This window comes from Leucoraja erinacea, chromosome 1, assembly GCF_028641065.1.
Source record: "Leucoraja erinacea ecotype New England chromosome 1, Leri_hhj_1, whole genome shotgun sequence".
NCBI classification, from domain to species: domain Eukaryota; kingdom Metazoa; phylum Chordata; class Chondrichthyes; order Rajiformes; family Rajidae; genus Leucoraja; species Leucoraja erinaceus.
Genome location: NC_073377.1, coordinates 83,278,591 through 83,293,880, shown reverse-complemented (window position 1 = coordinate 83,293,880; position 15,290 = coordinate 83,278,591). Strand labels below are relative to the sequence as shown.

General features: G+C 44.5%; 1 protein-coding gene across 3 annotated transcripts in view; it reads right to left on the bottom strand.

Annotated features, from left to right (window-relative positions):
* anapc4 (anaphase promoting complex subunit 4) overlaps positions 1–15,290 on the bottom strand; it is a 116,529-nt gene that overhangs the window by 66,988 nt on the left and 34,251 nt on the right. For all 3 annotated transcript variants that reach the window (XM_055638015.1, XM_055638034.1, XM_055638025.1), the window contains exons 11-16: positions 12,444–12,530; positions 7,083–7,147; positions 6,010–6,052; positions 5,747–5,823; positions 5,292–5,392; positions 2,887–2,938 (exon numbers count right to left, since the gene is read on the bottom strand). In XM_055638015.1, the coding sequence (XP_055493990.1) occupies positions 2,887–2,938; positions 5,292–5,392; positions 5,747–5,823; positions 6,010–6,052; positions 7,083–7,147; positions 12,444–12,530 (425 nt within the window). The remainder of the gene's footprint in view (positions 1–2,886; positions 2,939–5,291; positions 5,393–5,746; positions 5,824–6,009; positions 6,053–7,082; positions 7,148–12,443; positions 12,531–15,290) is intronic.

Below are 15,290 nucleotides of genomic sequence, written 5' to 3'. Positions count from 1 at the left end.
CTCGCTAGATTTTAGAAGATTGAGGGAGGATCTTATAGAAACTCCTGATTACATTTTGTCGTATTTATGTAGACATTTTTAATCAAATCCTTCTCCTCCCCCCCCCCCCCCCCCCTCCCAATATTTCAAAAAAAAAGCTGGCATCTCACCCATAGAATCAGCCCCCCTGGTGAACGTTCCATCGTGTGATATCACAATGCCCAATGTTCACATATGTCCAAACGGAATGGAATCATTTACATATGCCTTTGCAGGAGCACCAGCACCCGCTGAACGTTCCATCGTGTGATGTCACAATGTCCAATGCTCAAAGACATTCTTGCCATAGAGGGAGTACAGAGAAGGTTCACCAGACTTATTCCTGGGATGTCAGGACTTTCATATGAAGAAAGACAAGATAGACTCGGCTTGTACTCGCTAGAATTTAGAAGATTGAGGGCAGATCTTATAAAAACGTACAAAATTCTTAAGCGGTTGGACAGGCTAGATGCAGGAAAATTGTTCCAGATGTTGGGGAAGTCCAGAAAAAGGGGTCACAGTTTAAAGATAAGCGGGAAATCCTTTAGGACCGAGATGAGAAAAACATGTTTCACACAGAGAGTGGTGAATCTCTGGAATTATCCGCCACAGAAGGTAGTTGAGGCCAGTTCATTGGCTAGATTTAAGAGGGTTAGATGTGGCCCTTGTGGCTAAAGGGATCAGGGGGTATGGAGAGAAGGCAGGTACAGGATACTGAGTTGGATGATCAGCCATGATCATATTGGTTGCTTAGGTGCAGGCTCAAAGGTCCGAATGGCCTACTCCTGCACTTAATTTCTATGTTTCCCTCTCCCCACCCCTCTCCCTGTGCCACCCATCTCTCTCTCCCCCACCCCCTTCCCTCGCTACCGCCACCCCCTTCCCCCTACCCCTCTTTCACCACTCCCCCTAATCCTCCCTCCCCATTCTTCCACTTCTATCCCCTTACCCCACGCCTCTCCACCCCCACCCCTCTCTCTCTTCCCCTCCCTTCCCCCTCTCCCCCACCCCCATCCCCTACCCCTCTGTCCCTCTTCCCCCACCACTCCCCCGTCCCTCTTCTACCACTCCCGCTACCCCCATCCCCTCCCTCCCTCCCTCCCCACTCTTTCACTTCTCTCCCACTCTCTCCTCCCCCTCCCTCTCCTCACGCCTCTCCCATCCCTCTCTCCCCCCACCCCCCTTCCCTGTCTACCCCACCCCCTTCCCTCTCTCCCCCACCCCCTTCCCCCTATCCCTCTGTCCCTCTTCCATCACTCCCGCTACCCCTCTCCACCTCCCTCCCCACTCTTCCACTTCTCTCCCCCCTTCCCCTCCCCTCTCCCTCCCGACTCTTTCCCCTCTTTCCCCCCACCCCCACCTCTCCCCATCCCTCCCTCCTCCCCCCCCCCCCCTCCTCCCCCACATCTCTCACCCCCTACCGCGCTCTCCTTTCCCTCCCAAATCTATCCCCGTTTCCTCCTCCCCTCCCTCTTCACACCTCTTCACACCCCCCCCCCCCCCCCACCCCCCGCAAACGCTGTTGGGGAAACAGACCCAACGGGTCTGCACTTGGTCTAGTTATTATAAAAGTCTGTGGCTGCCGCCTGCCGTCCGTCCGTCCGGCTGCCTTTCTGCCTTTTGATTCGCTGCTCCTTCCTATCAGCTTCCAACACACTTCAAACCAAAGTTGCAAGACAGGAACACTCTGAACTTTTCACCTCAATGGGATATCACAGCAAGTGCTTCAACAGGAGGGGGAGGGCCAATTGGTATTGAAATTGGAACTGCTGCAGCAGGCAGGGTAGGTGAAATTGGATTTTTTTTTAAATCCACTGCTGAGGGAGGCAGCGGAGTGCTGGAATCTTACATTTGGGAACGGGTTCAGTTCTGTTGGAGGAGACGGGTGCAAGGTGGAATATTGGGTTGGGGGATCACACCATTGGGGGAGCAGACCCAACGGGCTCTAGTTACTTTTAAATCTCTGGAACCAGAACAATCTGAAAACTATTTAAAAGGATTGAACAATTTTTACAAACTATTTAACATTATAAATATGTAAATTTCATGAAATATTTCTTAACATTAAAAATTTCATTCAATATTTATAGGGTTTCGGCCCAAAACGTTGCCTAACTCCTTCGCTCCATAGATGCTGCTGCACCCACTGAGTTCTTCCAGCATTTTTGTGTACCTTCAATATTTATAAAATTGTTTAAAATGAAATGAGAAGCAAAAATATAACCTCAACATTAAGTGTGGGAGGAACTTAGCTGTCAGGCAGTTTCCGGGGAGAGAATGGACAAGTGACATTACGATTCAAGACCCTTCCTTAGACTCTAGGAGCCCTACAACATTTTGAAGAAGGGTCCCAAAGCAAAATGTCACCTGTCCATTCCCTCCACAGTTAATGCTTGAGCCGCTAATATCCTCCAATAATGTGTGTTTTGCTCAAGATTCCAGCATTCCTCCTCTTCATAACTCAACTTTTAGTGAAGATCAGTAATCCCATGCATATAAGTGAGCAGCTACTTGTATGCCAATCACGGCAAGCGTCAAAGCGGGAGGCCAGATACAAAGAACAATCAGCCCATTAGCTTTTTACAATCCAAAACAATCACTGTCAGAGCATCGGAGCAGTGTACCAGCACCTGATCTCCAGCACACTCCATCAGTGAGCGCGCAGTCACACAAGTCAAGGACCTGCCGAATATCAAAGGCTGGACCGACAGCAATTCCACGTGAAATTGGTGCCTATATCAAAGTTATTTTGGATAATACTGTCTGCTGAATTACATTTCTCTTTTTGTCATATAATCAGCTTTGGCACATACCAAAAAATCAAATACTTGTTACCCAATAGCTTTTTTAAAAAAAAAGTGTACTTACTGTAATAACTCATTTGCTTTCAGTATGAATGTTCCCACAGCATTTATGGCATCTTTGAAAGAGAACAAGTAATTGTTTTAAAATATTGACTAATGGAAAATCAAAATGTAATTTTAATATGGTATCATTCCAATATATAAGTAAACAGAAACTTATGAATTGTAGATCCTTCATTGTAAATGTTGTTGCCTTACTAAAAGACAATAGACAATAGGTGCAGCAGTAGGCAATTCGGCCCTTCGAGCCAGCACCGCCATTCAATGTGATCATGGCTGATCATCCCCAATCAGTACCCCGTTCCTGCCTTCTCCCCATATGCCCTGACTCCACTATTTTTAAGAGCCCTATCTAGCTCTCTCTTGAAAGCATCCAGAGAACCTGCCTCCACCGTCCTCTGAGGCAGAAAATTCCACCACTCTCTGTGAGAAAAAGTGTTTCCTCGTCTCCGTTCTAAATGGCTTACTCCTTATTCTTAAACTGTGGCCCCTGGTTCTGGACTCCCCCAGCATCGGGAACTTGTTTCCTGCCTCTAGCGGGTCCAAACCCTTAACAATCGTATATGTTTCAATGAGATTCCCTCTCATCCTTCTAAACTCAGTACTAATAATTACTATGGGATTATACTTGATCTATCACCACTGTTGGATCTTTCAGCATAATTGTGATGGTCAAGATAATCAAAGATAGTACCAAATAATGTCAATGAGCATAAAAGAGTCTTGATTGGCAGCCATTACATTGACGAGACCAAGTATAGAATAGGCGACTGTCATGCCGAACATTTGTACTTGGTCACCCAAAGCCTCCTGGATATCCTGGTTGCTAACTATTTTAACCCCTTCCCATTCCCACACTGACATTTCTGTCCTGGGACCCCTCCATTGCCACACACAAACTGGAGGAACAGCACCTCACATTCTGCTTCAGTAGGTTGCAACCTAAAGGTATGAAATTCTCCAGTTTCATCACCCCACTCCCCCCCCCCCCCCCATACTCTCTTTCCTGTGCCCCATCTGGATTTGCACACATTTCTTCCCTTCCCCATCTTCCACCTATATTCCATCCTCTAGCTTCACAATTTGCATCTCTTCTATTCTTATCTCAGATTTTTCATCTCTGGCCTTTGTCCAACCATCTACCTATCCAAACATCCCCTCACCTGTATCTACCTATCACTGGCTTGGCTTGTCCTGCCCCCACATCTCTTTCAGCTTTTAACCCTCCCCAACACAATGTCTGAAAAAGGGTCCTGACCCGAATTGTCATCTATCCATGTTCTCCAAAGATGCTGCCTGACCACCTGAGTTATTCCAGCACTGTGTCTTTTTTTTGTAAACCTGCATTTGCAGTTCCTCGTGTCTCCACCTAAAAGTGTGTTATGTCAGGAAATAATATCTAATTGCAAGCCAGAAATAAGTACCAAAGCTATCTTGGGAGCAGCGGAATGAGACGAAGTAGGGCGAAATAGTCAAAAATGTTTCCATGTACCCTTCCACAATAATCAGATGCCGTTATCTCTTAAGAACACCATCTACCAATTTCACCACGGGAGGCCATTGAAATTGATAAAAATCACTTCTATTGACGTGCAATGATACAATGTAACAGAGTCTTTAATATTTTTAGCTTGCATAAACTTATCAACTTTCAGCTATTAAAAAGATTTTTTTAAAGATACCGAGAAAAACCTTGTTTTGTTTGCTATCCAGTCAAATCATAGCATATACAAGTACATGAAACCATGCACAAGAATAAAAAGTAGCATTAAGAATAATAATCAGTGTAGAATATTGTGCTATAGCAACAGAGAAAGTGCAGATAAAAAAATGTGCATGGAAGCAATGAGGATGGGGAGAAAGGACTAAACCCATAGCTTATTAGATGTCCGTTCAGTAGTACAATTACTACAGGGTGGCACAGTGGGTTTCCTCCGGGTGCTCCGGTCTTCTCCCATATCCCAAAGACATATGGGTATGTAGGTTCATTGTCCTCTGTAAATTGGCCCAGTGTGGAGTATAGGATTAGTGTGTAGTTATAGTGCTGAATCTCATACTTTCAAGCTTTTATATATTTTGCACAATGGGAAATGGCAGAGAATGATCAGTGTGTAAGTACTCCTTGATGATGTTGGCTACTTTCCTGAGCAGCGTTAGGTATACATGAAATTGAGGAGAGGGAGGGTGGTTTGGGGGGGGGGGGGGGGGGGGGAAGAGGCTGGTTTGTGTGATAGACTGGGCTGTACCCACAACTCTCTGCAATTTCTAGTGGATGTGCACAGTGGTTGCCAAACTAAATTGTGATACCATCTAATGGGATGCTTTCTATGGTGCATTTGATAAAGATATCTACTTGCTTAATAGTAATTAATTTTATGCAATTATGAACCAAAATTATTGAGATCGTACCTTCTATTGCTGGCACATCTAATCCTAAAGGTTGGTATTTCTGCTTCCACATAGCCATCCCCTTTAGCTCATTTAAATGGTACAGAAGAGCCTCTGATCCACTGTATATGATGGTAAAACACAAAGAAAATCAGCACAATACTAACAGAAAAACAAATCACATCGTAACTTGATTTTGTATCCTAAAAGTAAGCCATATAAAGTAAAGATCCAGTTGTTTGGTTGAAAGTGTTATAATGTACTCTAATTTGAAGAAGCATAGTTTTTAGTTTGCAGCTATAAAAATAAAATATTGAAAATATATATATATTTTATGCAACAATTTGGTTCAAACTATCTCGATTGTGATACGTTACAACTATGGACCAATATAAAAGTTTGGAAATATAATATAATAATAAGACTTGAAATTAAACATAAACTCATTCTCACAATTTAAAAGAATAATACTCTACCTTTGTAAGTGACTAATAACTAGTTTCTGAATACTCGAGTAAGACGATTCAATAGATTGGCCAAGCTTCTTTAAACCCTGTTTCAAACAAAGCAAAATGTACACATGCAAAGTAGTAACAATCAACTGCACCTATCACAAAAAATAGTATCAAGGTAAAGAATTGCAATCTTTATCATAGTCACTTGATTAGCTTATTCAAGATCACTGCTAGTTGCTAGAACTTTAATTTCATTCTTAATTGATATCTTTTAACATACTCACCTTAACTGTTAGCTGGCTCATAAGCAAAGATTGCAACTCTGGACTTATAACAAGAAAAAATATGTATTAGTTCCAGCAAGATAATATAGAAATGTTGATTACTTTTACTCCGTCAGTAATCAAGAGAAAAAAAAATCACAAAAAAGAACAGTAATAGAAGGATGGAAATGGAAATCAAAGACCATTACATTTACTGAACCAGAAAAATAAACGGGACAATGGACAATGAAAGCAATCATATAAAAGTAACTGAACTGATATAAATAAAGGAAGCTAATGAATGGAAGATTGAGACGGAGAAGCAGAAAAATAGCTGGTAGTTCCAAATAATGGTCTCACCTAAATTAATTAAATTAAATAGATTCTTAATGATTTTAGTTTTTAATTTAGGTCAGCAATATGTTGCTGTCATCTGAACAAAATCAATGAAATGTATCCAAAATCAGATAAAATTAGCCTGCATTAGACAGACTATTTAAAAGTCAAGGTAAGAAGCAAGCACCATATGATTTTGTTAAATAAAATAACACTTTGGCATGCTGCCCCTAAAAATAATTTTGCCATCAGACTTAAAACAGGTTTCCTGAAAATTAATTAAACAAAATCAGAATCAGCAGAAGTAAGGCCGACAAAATATAATGAACTAATTGGACTACAAGCAAAAGAAAAAGAATCAAAGTGAGAATACACATTTCAAAACACCTTACAATTAATTGGTGGCAGTTTGGTAGATGGAAGTAAGGTGATCAGGAGAGAATTAAATTAGAAAATTTACAAAAGCCACAAATAAAAATGGTTATAAAGAAATGAAAACATAATTTAAAGTTTGGCAGCAGCCCTGTCAACCAACGATAATGGGAATAGACATGAAAAATGGAGACATTGCAAATTAAGTGAAAACATAATCCGCTATCACATGCCAAGTTTTACAGATATTCAAGAGGCATCGAAACGACAATTTATCATTAACTAACCTGGATATTAATGTGTGCGCCAGGTAAATTATTGAGCACATTTGTGTGTCATTTTAAACAGATTCTTGTGATAATGATCGAGTGGCTTTGCAAACTTACCTCGCTTTACCCCACATCAGCAGCTGCATGAATTCTTCCTGCACTGAGGTTTTAGTGTTTTTTTCCTAGACAGAAAAACATTTACAATTGAGATTATGCAACCTATCACCTTATGGGACTCTCATTACTATAGAGGCTATTGTACTACAATGGAAATAACAATATTAAATTCTGTGGTGCACTACTGTTTTCTGCGAAGAGGAGACACCTCTTATAGTAGAATATGGAAAATTAAGCCGGCAAGAAAAGAACGCGTTTGAAAGACATTAATGGCTGGGTAGTTCAGACTTTTTGGATTCATTGCGTTAGTTTAAACATGCATAATCTATTACGTGTTTTTAAATTTTAAAATAAACTTTCCAATAACCTTTAAACAATGTAATTGTTTGTGTAATGTATCATTTTTACTAATTTTTGAATAAGACATAAAGAAACATAATGTCTAATTAATTGACAGCTATTTCAATCTGAATGTGTGTTTTATGGTCATAGCAGTTTTAGCTTAATTCAGCAAGATATCACTGAAACAACTGTTTTGGAGGAACATTTCATCATCCATTTTGAAAATTGTTTCAACTAAAGCAAGGCAGTTTCAGCATAAAGATTGTTGCAAATGATTAACTAACCAGCACAAGGTGGGACAGTGCTTGTAAAATATTTTGGAGATTTACAGTAAGTCTCCAGGGAACTACCTTTCCTACCATTGTGGTGTTGTTCTTTTGTTAGCTTCCAACATTTTATGCACAAATACATTATATTCAGGGCTGCCAACTCACGCTTTGAGCGTGACACTCACGCATTTCAGCCAATTCTCACGCCCTCACGCTGAAGACAGAATTCTCACGCTGACAGGCTGTCTTCAGTCCCTGCACAGCAAAGATCCTATAGCGGAGCAGTTTGTCTCAAGTTTGCACTGCATGACAACGATCTGCACGGATTGGGGAAGCGCGTCGGTCCCGGGCAGCGGGTGCCAGCGCTTTTGTGAGCGGTCTGCCAATCCACACCAGACTCCCCATTGGGCAGCCCGGGAAAGAGAGGGAGGGGAGAAAGAGAGAGAGAAAAAAAGGGATGGAGGCAAGGAGAGACAGGGGGAGGGGATGTAGAAAGGGGATGAAGGAAGGGAAGGAGAAAGGGGAGAAAGAGGAAGCATGAGGAAAAAGAGGGAGCGTGAGGAAAAAGAGGGAGGGGAGGAAAGAGAGGGAGGGAGGGGTGGAGGATAGAGGGGGGAAAGGAAAGGTGTGTGTGTGTGTGTATCCCTGTGTGTGTGTGTGTGTGTGTGTGTGTGTGTATCTGTCTGTGTGCGTGTCTGTGTGTGTGTGTGCGCGCATGTGTATGTGTCTCCCTGTGTGTGTGTGTGTCTCCCTGTGTGTGTGTCTCCCTGTGTGTATGTGTCTCCCTGTGTGTGTGTGTGTGTGTGTCTCCCTGTGTGTGTGTCTGTGTCTGTGTGTGTCTGTGTGTGTGTGTGTGTGTGTGTGTGTGTGTGTGTGTGTGTGTGTGTGTGTGTGTGTGTGTGTGTGTGTGTGTGTGTGTGTCTCCCTGTGTCCCTGTGTGTGTGTGTGTGTGTGTGTGTGTGTGTGTGTGTGTGTGTGTGTGTGTGTGTGTGTGTGTGTGTGTGTGTGTGTGTGTGTGTGTGTGTGTGTGTGTGTGTGTGGTGTGTGTGTGTGTGTGTGTGCGCGTCTGTGTGTGTGTGTGTCTGTGTGTGTGTGTGTGTGTGTGTGTGTGTGTGTGTGTGTGTGTGTGTGTGTCTCCCTGTGTGTGTGTGTGTGTGTGTGTGTGTGTGTGTGTGTGTCTGTGTGTGTGTGTGTGTGTGTGTGTGTGTGTGTGTCTCCCTGTGTGTGTGTGTGTGTGTCTCCCTGTGTCTGTGTGTGTGCATGTCTGTGTGTGTGCATGTCTGTGTGTCTCCCTGTGTGTGTGTGTGTGTGTGTGTGTGTGTGTGTGTGTGTGTGTGTGTGTGTGTGTGTGTGTGTGTGTCTGTCTGTCTGTGTGTGTGTGTGTGTGTGTGTCTGTCTGTCTGTCTCCCTGTGTGTGTGTGTGTGTGTGTGTCTGTCTGTCTCCCTGAGTGTGTGTGTGTGTCTTCCTTTGTGTATGTCTATGTGTGTCTCCCTGTGCGTCTGTTGTCGCATCCTGGCCTTAGACAGGGCTGCCAACTCTCACGCTTTGAGCGTGAGAGTCACGCATTTCAGCCAATTCTCACGCTGATGACAGAATTCTCACGGTCTTCAGTCCCTGCACAGTTTGTCTTTTTGCGCCACATCACAACAATCTGTGCAGTCTGGGGAAGCGCGTCAGTTGGCGGCTGTGAGTGACGTCGCATCACTTCTCTTCTCTTCTTTCTTGGTTGGATGTGCAGCCGCCGACAACATGAAGCAGCTGGAGATAAAACTAACCAGGTGAATCGGTTGTAAAACATGGGGAGGACCACAATGAGGCCAAACATCTAGGACAGGGTTCGGCAACCTACGGCACACGGGCTGTAACCTAAAACACCCCCCCGGTCGCAGCGCTCCCTCACAATTTCTCACTCTCAACTCTCACCCAATGTTGGCAGCCCTGTTATATCTATATTACTAAAACTCTGTTCTTGACCGGTTTTGGCTTTCTGTGCTGCGGTTTCCGAGAGAACGCCGCAACCTACGGCCGTCATTTTTGGCCACCTCGCTCAGAGCCCCCCTCCGCCGTATGTGTGCCGAGGATTTTTCCCGTCGATGAAAATTGACAGAGATATTAATGTTTTTACAACATTCCCCATTCTCACTGCTGCCCCTGCTGGAGGGAGGGGGAAGGACTATAAAACCAGGAAGTGGTGTGCCTCAATCAGTCTCTCTGCAAGTGGTGTCTCAATCAGAGCTTTGAATGACACTGCCAAATGTCTACAGCACTGTGAGTACCCTTAATTTGGTTTGAAAATGAAAATATGGTTAGAGGAAAAAAGCAGTGCCTGCAAATGGTTGTTTGGGTTTGGGTTGAAGTAAAAAGGCACTCTCTCCCCCTCCCTCTCCTCTCCCCTCCCTCTCTCCTCTCCCCGCCCTCCCTCTCCTCCCCCCTCCTCCCCTCTCCTCTCCCCTCCTCCCCTCTGCTCCCCTCCCCTCTCCTCCCCCCCCCTCCCCTCCCCTCCCCCCCTCCCCCCCCCCCCCCCCCCCCTCCCCCCCCCCTCCCCCCCCCTCCCCCTCCCCTCCCCTCCCCCACCGTCCCTCCCCTAAACTACCCTCCACACACCCCTACCCCCTCCCTGCTCCCCACCTCTCCCCTGCCCCTCATCTCACCCCCCTCTCAGCAGCACTCCCTCTCTCCTCTCTCCCCCCCTCTCTCCTCCCGCCCTCTCTCCCCCTTCCTGCCCTCTATTAGCGTGAGTGAGTGCGGGGGGGGGGGAGGGGGGGGGGTAGTTAGTGTGTGATGCTGCTTGCCGCATCCCCCACAACCGCATGTTGGGGGAACAGACCCAACGGGTCTGCACTTGGTCTAGTTTATAATGAAATTACCCAGTCATTCAAATGAAATAAGTAATTTCATTTTGTTTAATAATCTCAGATGAAATCACTATTTACACAGTACTACTGTCAGATTTTCTTTAAATACCAAGACTGGAGTAGGTTTTGGTGTAAATCTGTTCCAAAGCAAAATAGGATATAATTAATGAAATTAGTGAGAAGATGTAAAACAAGTATTGTGCTTATTTGATATCTAATATCCACACATCCATACTCATATTCAGGTGAAGAGTTTACAATATTACATCTCCCTTTCAAACCTCCTCAGTTGCTTTGAGTATGAAAGCCTTTTCTCTAATAGAGTACACTTGTAGAGTTCTGAACTTTTTTTTAATCCATCATTTTATTGACATAACTTTGATCAGTTTGAATGGGAGAGATATCCCGCAGCTCCGCTCTTGCTCCCCCTCCCCCCCAGTCGCAACAGGAACAGAGTCCCCCTAGTCCTCACCTTTCACCCCATCAGCTGTCGCATACAGCACATAATCCTCCAACATTTTCGCCACCTCCAACGAGATCCCAGCACTAAACACATCTTCCCATCTCCACCCCTTTCTGCTTTCCGCAGAGACCATTCCCTCCACAACTCCCTGGTCAACATCTCTTCCCACCCATTCCACCCCCTCCCCAGGTACTTTCTCCTGCAACCGCAAAAGATGTAACACCTGTCCCGTTACCTTCCCCCTCGACTCCATCCAAGGACCCCAACAGTCTTTCCAGGTGAGGCAGAGGTTCACTTGCACTTCCTCCAACCTCATCTACTGTATCCGCTGTTCCAGGTGTCAACTCCTGTACATCAGCGAGACCAAGCGCAGGCTCGGCGATCGTTTCGCTAAACACCTCCGCTCAGTCCGCCTTAACCTACCCGATCTCCCAGATGCTCAGCACTTCAACTCCCCCTACCATTCCCAATCCTACTTTTCTGGCCTGGGCCTCCTCTATTGTCATAGTGAGGCACAGTGCAAATTGGAGGAACAGTACTTCATATTTTGCTTGATTAGCTTACACCCCAGCGGTATGAACATTGACTAACTTCAAATAGCCCTTGCTTTCCCTCTCTCCCCATCCCCTCCCCCTACCCAGTTCTCCCACCAGTCTTATTGTCTCCGACTACATTCTATCTCTGTCCCGCCCACTCCCCAGACATCAGTCTGAAGAAGGGTATCAACCCGAAACATCACCCATTCCTTCTCTCCAGAGATGCTGCCTGTCCTGCTGAGTTAATCCAGCATTTTGTGTAAACCTACCTGATCTCCCGGTTACGAAACACTTTAACTCCCCCTCCCATTCCCACACTCACCTTTCTGTCCTGGGCCTCCTCCATAGTCGAGAGTGAGGCCCAGCACAAATTGGAGGAACAGCATCTCATATTTCGCTTGGGCAGCTTACACCCCAGCGGTATGAATATTGACTTCTCTAACCTTGCTTTCCCTCTCTCTCCATCCCTCCTCCTTCCCAGTTCTCCGACCAGTCTGACTGAAGCCGATTACATTTTATCTGTTTGCTTTGTTGTCAACGTCTCCTAGCTAACAATGATCGATTCTACATTTTCCTTGAGCCACTTCTCCTTTGATGTCTCATTTTCACACCTTACACTTCCTTATCTCTGTGTCTCCCTCGACTTTCAGTCTGAAGAAGGGTCCGAACCCAAAACGTCAACCATTCCTTCTAACTTTACACTGGTTCCTTTACATTTCCTCTCCAGTGCAGGTGTATCTTCCTGTGAATATTTAATGGTAACCTCCTTTCCGGTTTCACATATCTTGAACATGTATTGCATTACAAACAATACCATGCATTGTTCCGGCGCAGTTTTTAGATTATTACTTAATGCATAATTTACTGAAATAGAATTATTTGTGTCAGCACTGACCTGTACAAACTTTGTCAGCCTTAAGTCCATTTGCATTAATATATCTTCCCAGGCTTCACACATGCAGGCCAATGATAGTTTTTGGTACTAGTGATTTAAAGAAAAGGGCAATGAATAATAAAGAAAAATAGTGGAGTAACCAAGGTTAACTAAAAACAGATTATCAGTTGATGCAGATTGTGATCTGCATTTCAGTCAGTCAAAGATTCAACTCTTCCCCTTCATTAAAATTTCAATTAAGTTTGCAACTTTTAAAAAGAAATAGCATGACACGAAAGCAAAATTATATTGCGTGTTTTGATTTTATTAATTAACATTTACACAATAGCATCCAGATTAGAAATGTGAGCATCTATATTCCAAATATGTTCTGCCAACATTTCAGAAACAAAATTGGCACTTAGGGAAATTGGGATTTGTGTATATTTATACTGGTGCTTTGGGAGATAGATCGAAACAATTGAGGAGCAGCCTTAAACATTGTTCGTTTAACAACACAGTATTTCTAAAAGGTTTAAAATTATTGCTCAAAACTTTTGAATTACTGATTTGCAGTTTTTAAGTCTTTCAGGAAAGCTTGTTTTTATGATGTCAGTGTTCGTTTTGTAAAATGCAAGTGAGCAGCCAGGATTCCTGTCACCTAGAATGCAGATGTGTAATATGCTTGAAGTTCAGCATGTGACTGGTAATATGCTAATAGGGGTCCATGCAATGCTGTGCTAATCAATTACGTCAAGCATTATCGTTCAGAAAGGGGGTTGAGGCAACTCACTATGGTTTTCCTTTTACCTTTTCTCTTTCCATGTTCATCATTTACTTTATAACAGTATTCATATTTCTATTTCTTAACCTTTTCATAGCATTGTGGAGTTAGCTAACAGATTATTTTTCTTGCCCTGCAGACCACTACTTCACGGGCTTAAATCAGAATACTGAGGCAACAAACTACTTTTCAAAAATCATCCAGACTTCCTGAATAAAAATATCAACATGGACATTGAAAATGTATCCTGGCAAATACATAAAAGTCGAGTCTTTTAATTTTTGAAATGCAACACCATGTCTCCAAGTTCTCAGCAACCAATGTTGACTATGCACATGGCAACAAGATTCATTTGTTCAGCAGGACCTCATTGTGGCTACATAAAACAGGATACATTAGATCTTCAGATTGGTCTTCAGATCTGGTCTTCAGATATGTTAGGTCTGAAAAGACTGGACCCTTTCCCACCCCAACCAACACATCACACCCACTCACAGCCTGACCTCAGTCTGCAAAGACTGTGCCCGTCTACACCCACTCCTCCCAATTCACAACTTCACACATACTTAAAGCAAGGCTCCATTCTGAAAAGACTGGACCCTTTCCCACCCACCCCTCTCCAATCACCACTTCACACGCAATTACCCACACCCTCCGTGCTGCACAACATCACTTCTCCATCATCAACAATAAAAATAGAGGAGGTGGAGAGGCTTTTCAGAAAACAGAAAAGCTGAAATTCTCCAGGACCGGACAATATTTCCCTCTCTACTCTCAAGCTCTGTGCCGAATAACTGGCACATGGTCTACACAGATATTTTCAACCAGTCCCTGCAAACCTGTACCGTCCTTGCCTGCTTCAATCAGAATCAGAATCAGATTTTATTCGCCAAGTATGATTTGCAACATACGAGGAATTTCGCTGACCAGGTCAGTCATAAAATTAAATGCAACAGACTCGAAAACATATTTAACATGAACATCCACCACAGTGACTCCAACTCATTCCTCACTGTGATGGAAGGCAAAATAATGTTCAAGTCTCTTCCTTAGTTCTTCCTCGGTCGGGGGCGTCGAGCCCTCCGTTGACGGGACGGTCTTGACTCCCGTAGCCGGCGGCGTTCGGGCCCTCCGCTTCGAGGCATTCAGCTCCTGCATCGGGGGTGTTGTCAGCTCCCCGCGCCGGACGATCGAACCTCGCGTCGGGGCTGGACCTACCTTCTGCGGCGTTGGAGCTCCCGACTTGCCTCTCCCGAGACTGCGAGCCCTTGTTGGCAAGTCCACAGTGGTCCACAGTGGTCACGTGGGGCTCATGACAGTCCGAGGCGGCTCCCAGCTCCAGCGTTGGTAGGCCGCAGAGCCCGGAGAATGTGATCCGAAAATTAATCACATCTCCGGGAAGGTGAGGACTTGAAAAAAAGTTTCCCCCGATCCACTCCCCCCTCCTCCCACATTAAACAAACTGAAGAACATAAAAACAAACTTTAAACAGACGCTAAAAATAAAAAAAAAATTAAAAAACTAACAGACTGCCGGCAGGGCTAGCCATTTCCCCAGTGCCCCTGGTGGTATGTTGAATGCAGAGCTAAAATTAACAAACAAAATCCTCGCATAGGTTCCCTGGCGGTCTAGATGCTGAAGGATGAAGTGCAGGCCCAGGTTGACTGCGGCATCCACAGGACTATTGGCCCGATATGCAAACTCAAAGTCTCCACTATTGTACCTGTACCCAAAAAGGCAAGGATTACTGGTCTTAATGACTACAGGCCTGTGGCACTGACCTCTGTAGGAATGAAGACCCTTGAAAGGCTTGTGCTGGCCAAGCTGAAAAATATCACGAATCCCCTGCTGGACCCTCTGCAGTTTGCACATCGGGCCAATAGATCTGCGGATGCCGCAGTCAACCTGGGCCTGCACTTCACCCTCCAGCACCTAGACCCCTATGCGAGGATTTTGTTTGTTGATTTTAGCTCTGCATTCAACACCATTGTGCCAGAGCTACTACATTCCAAACTTTCCAAGTTGACTGTGTCTGAACCCTCCTGTCGGTGGATCATCAGCTTCCCGGCAGACAGGAAGCAGCA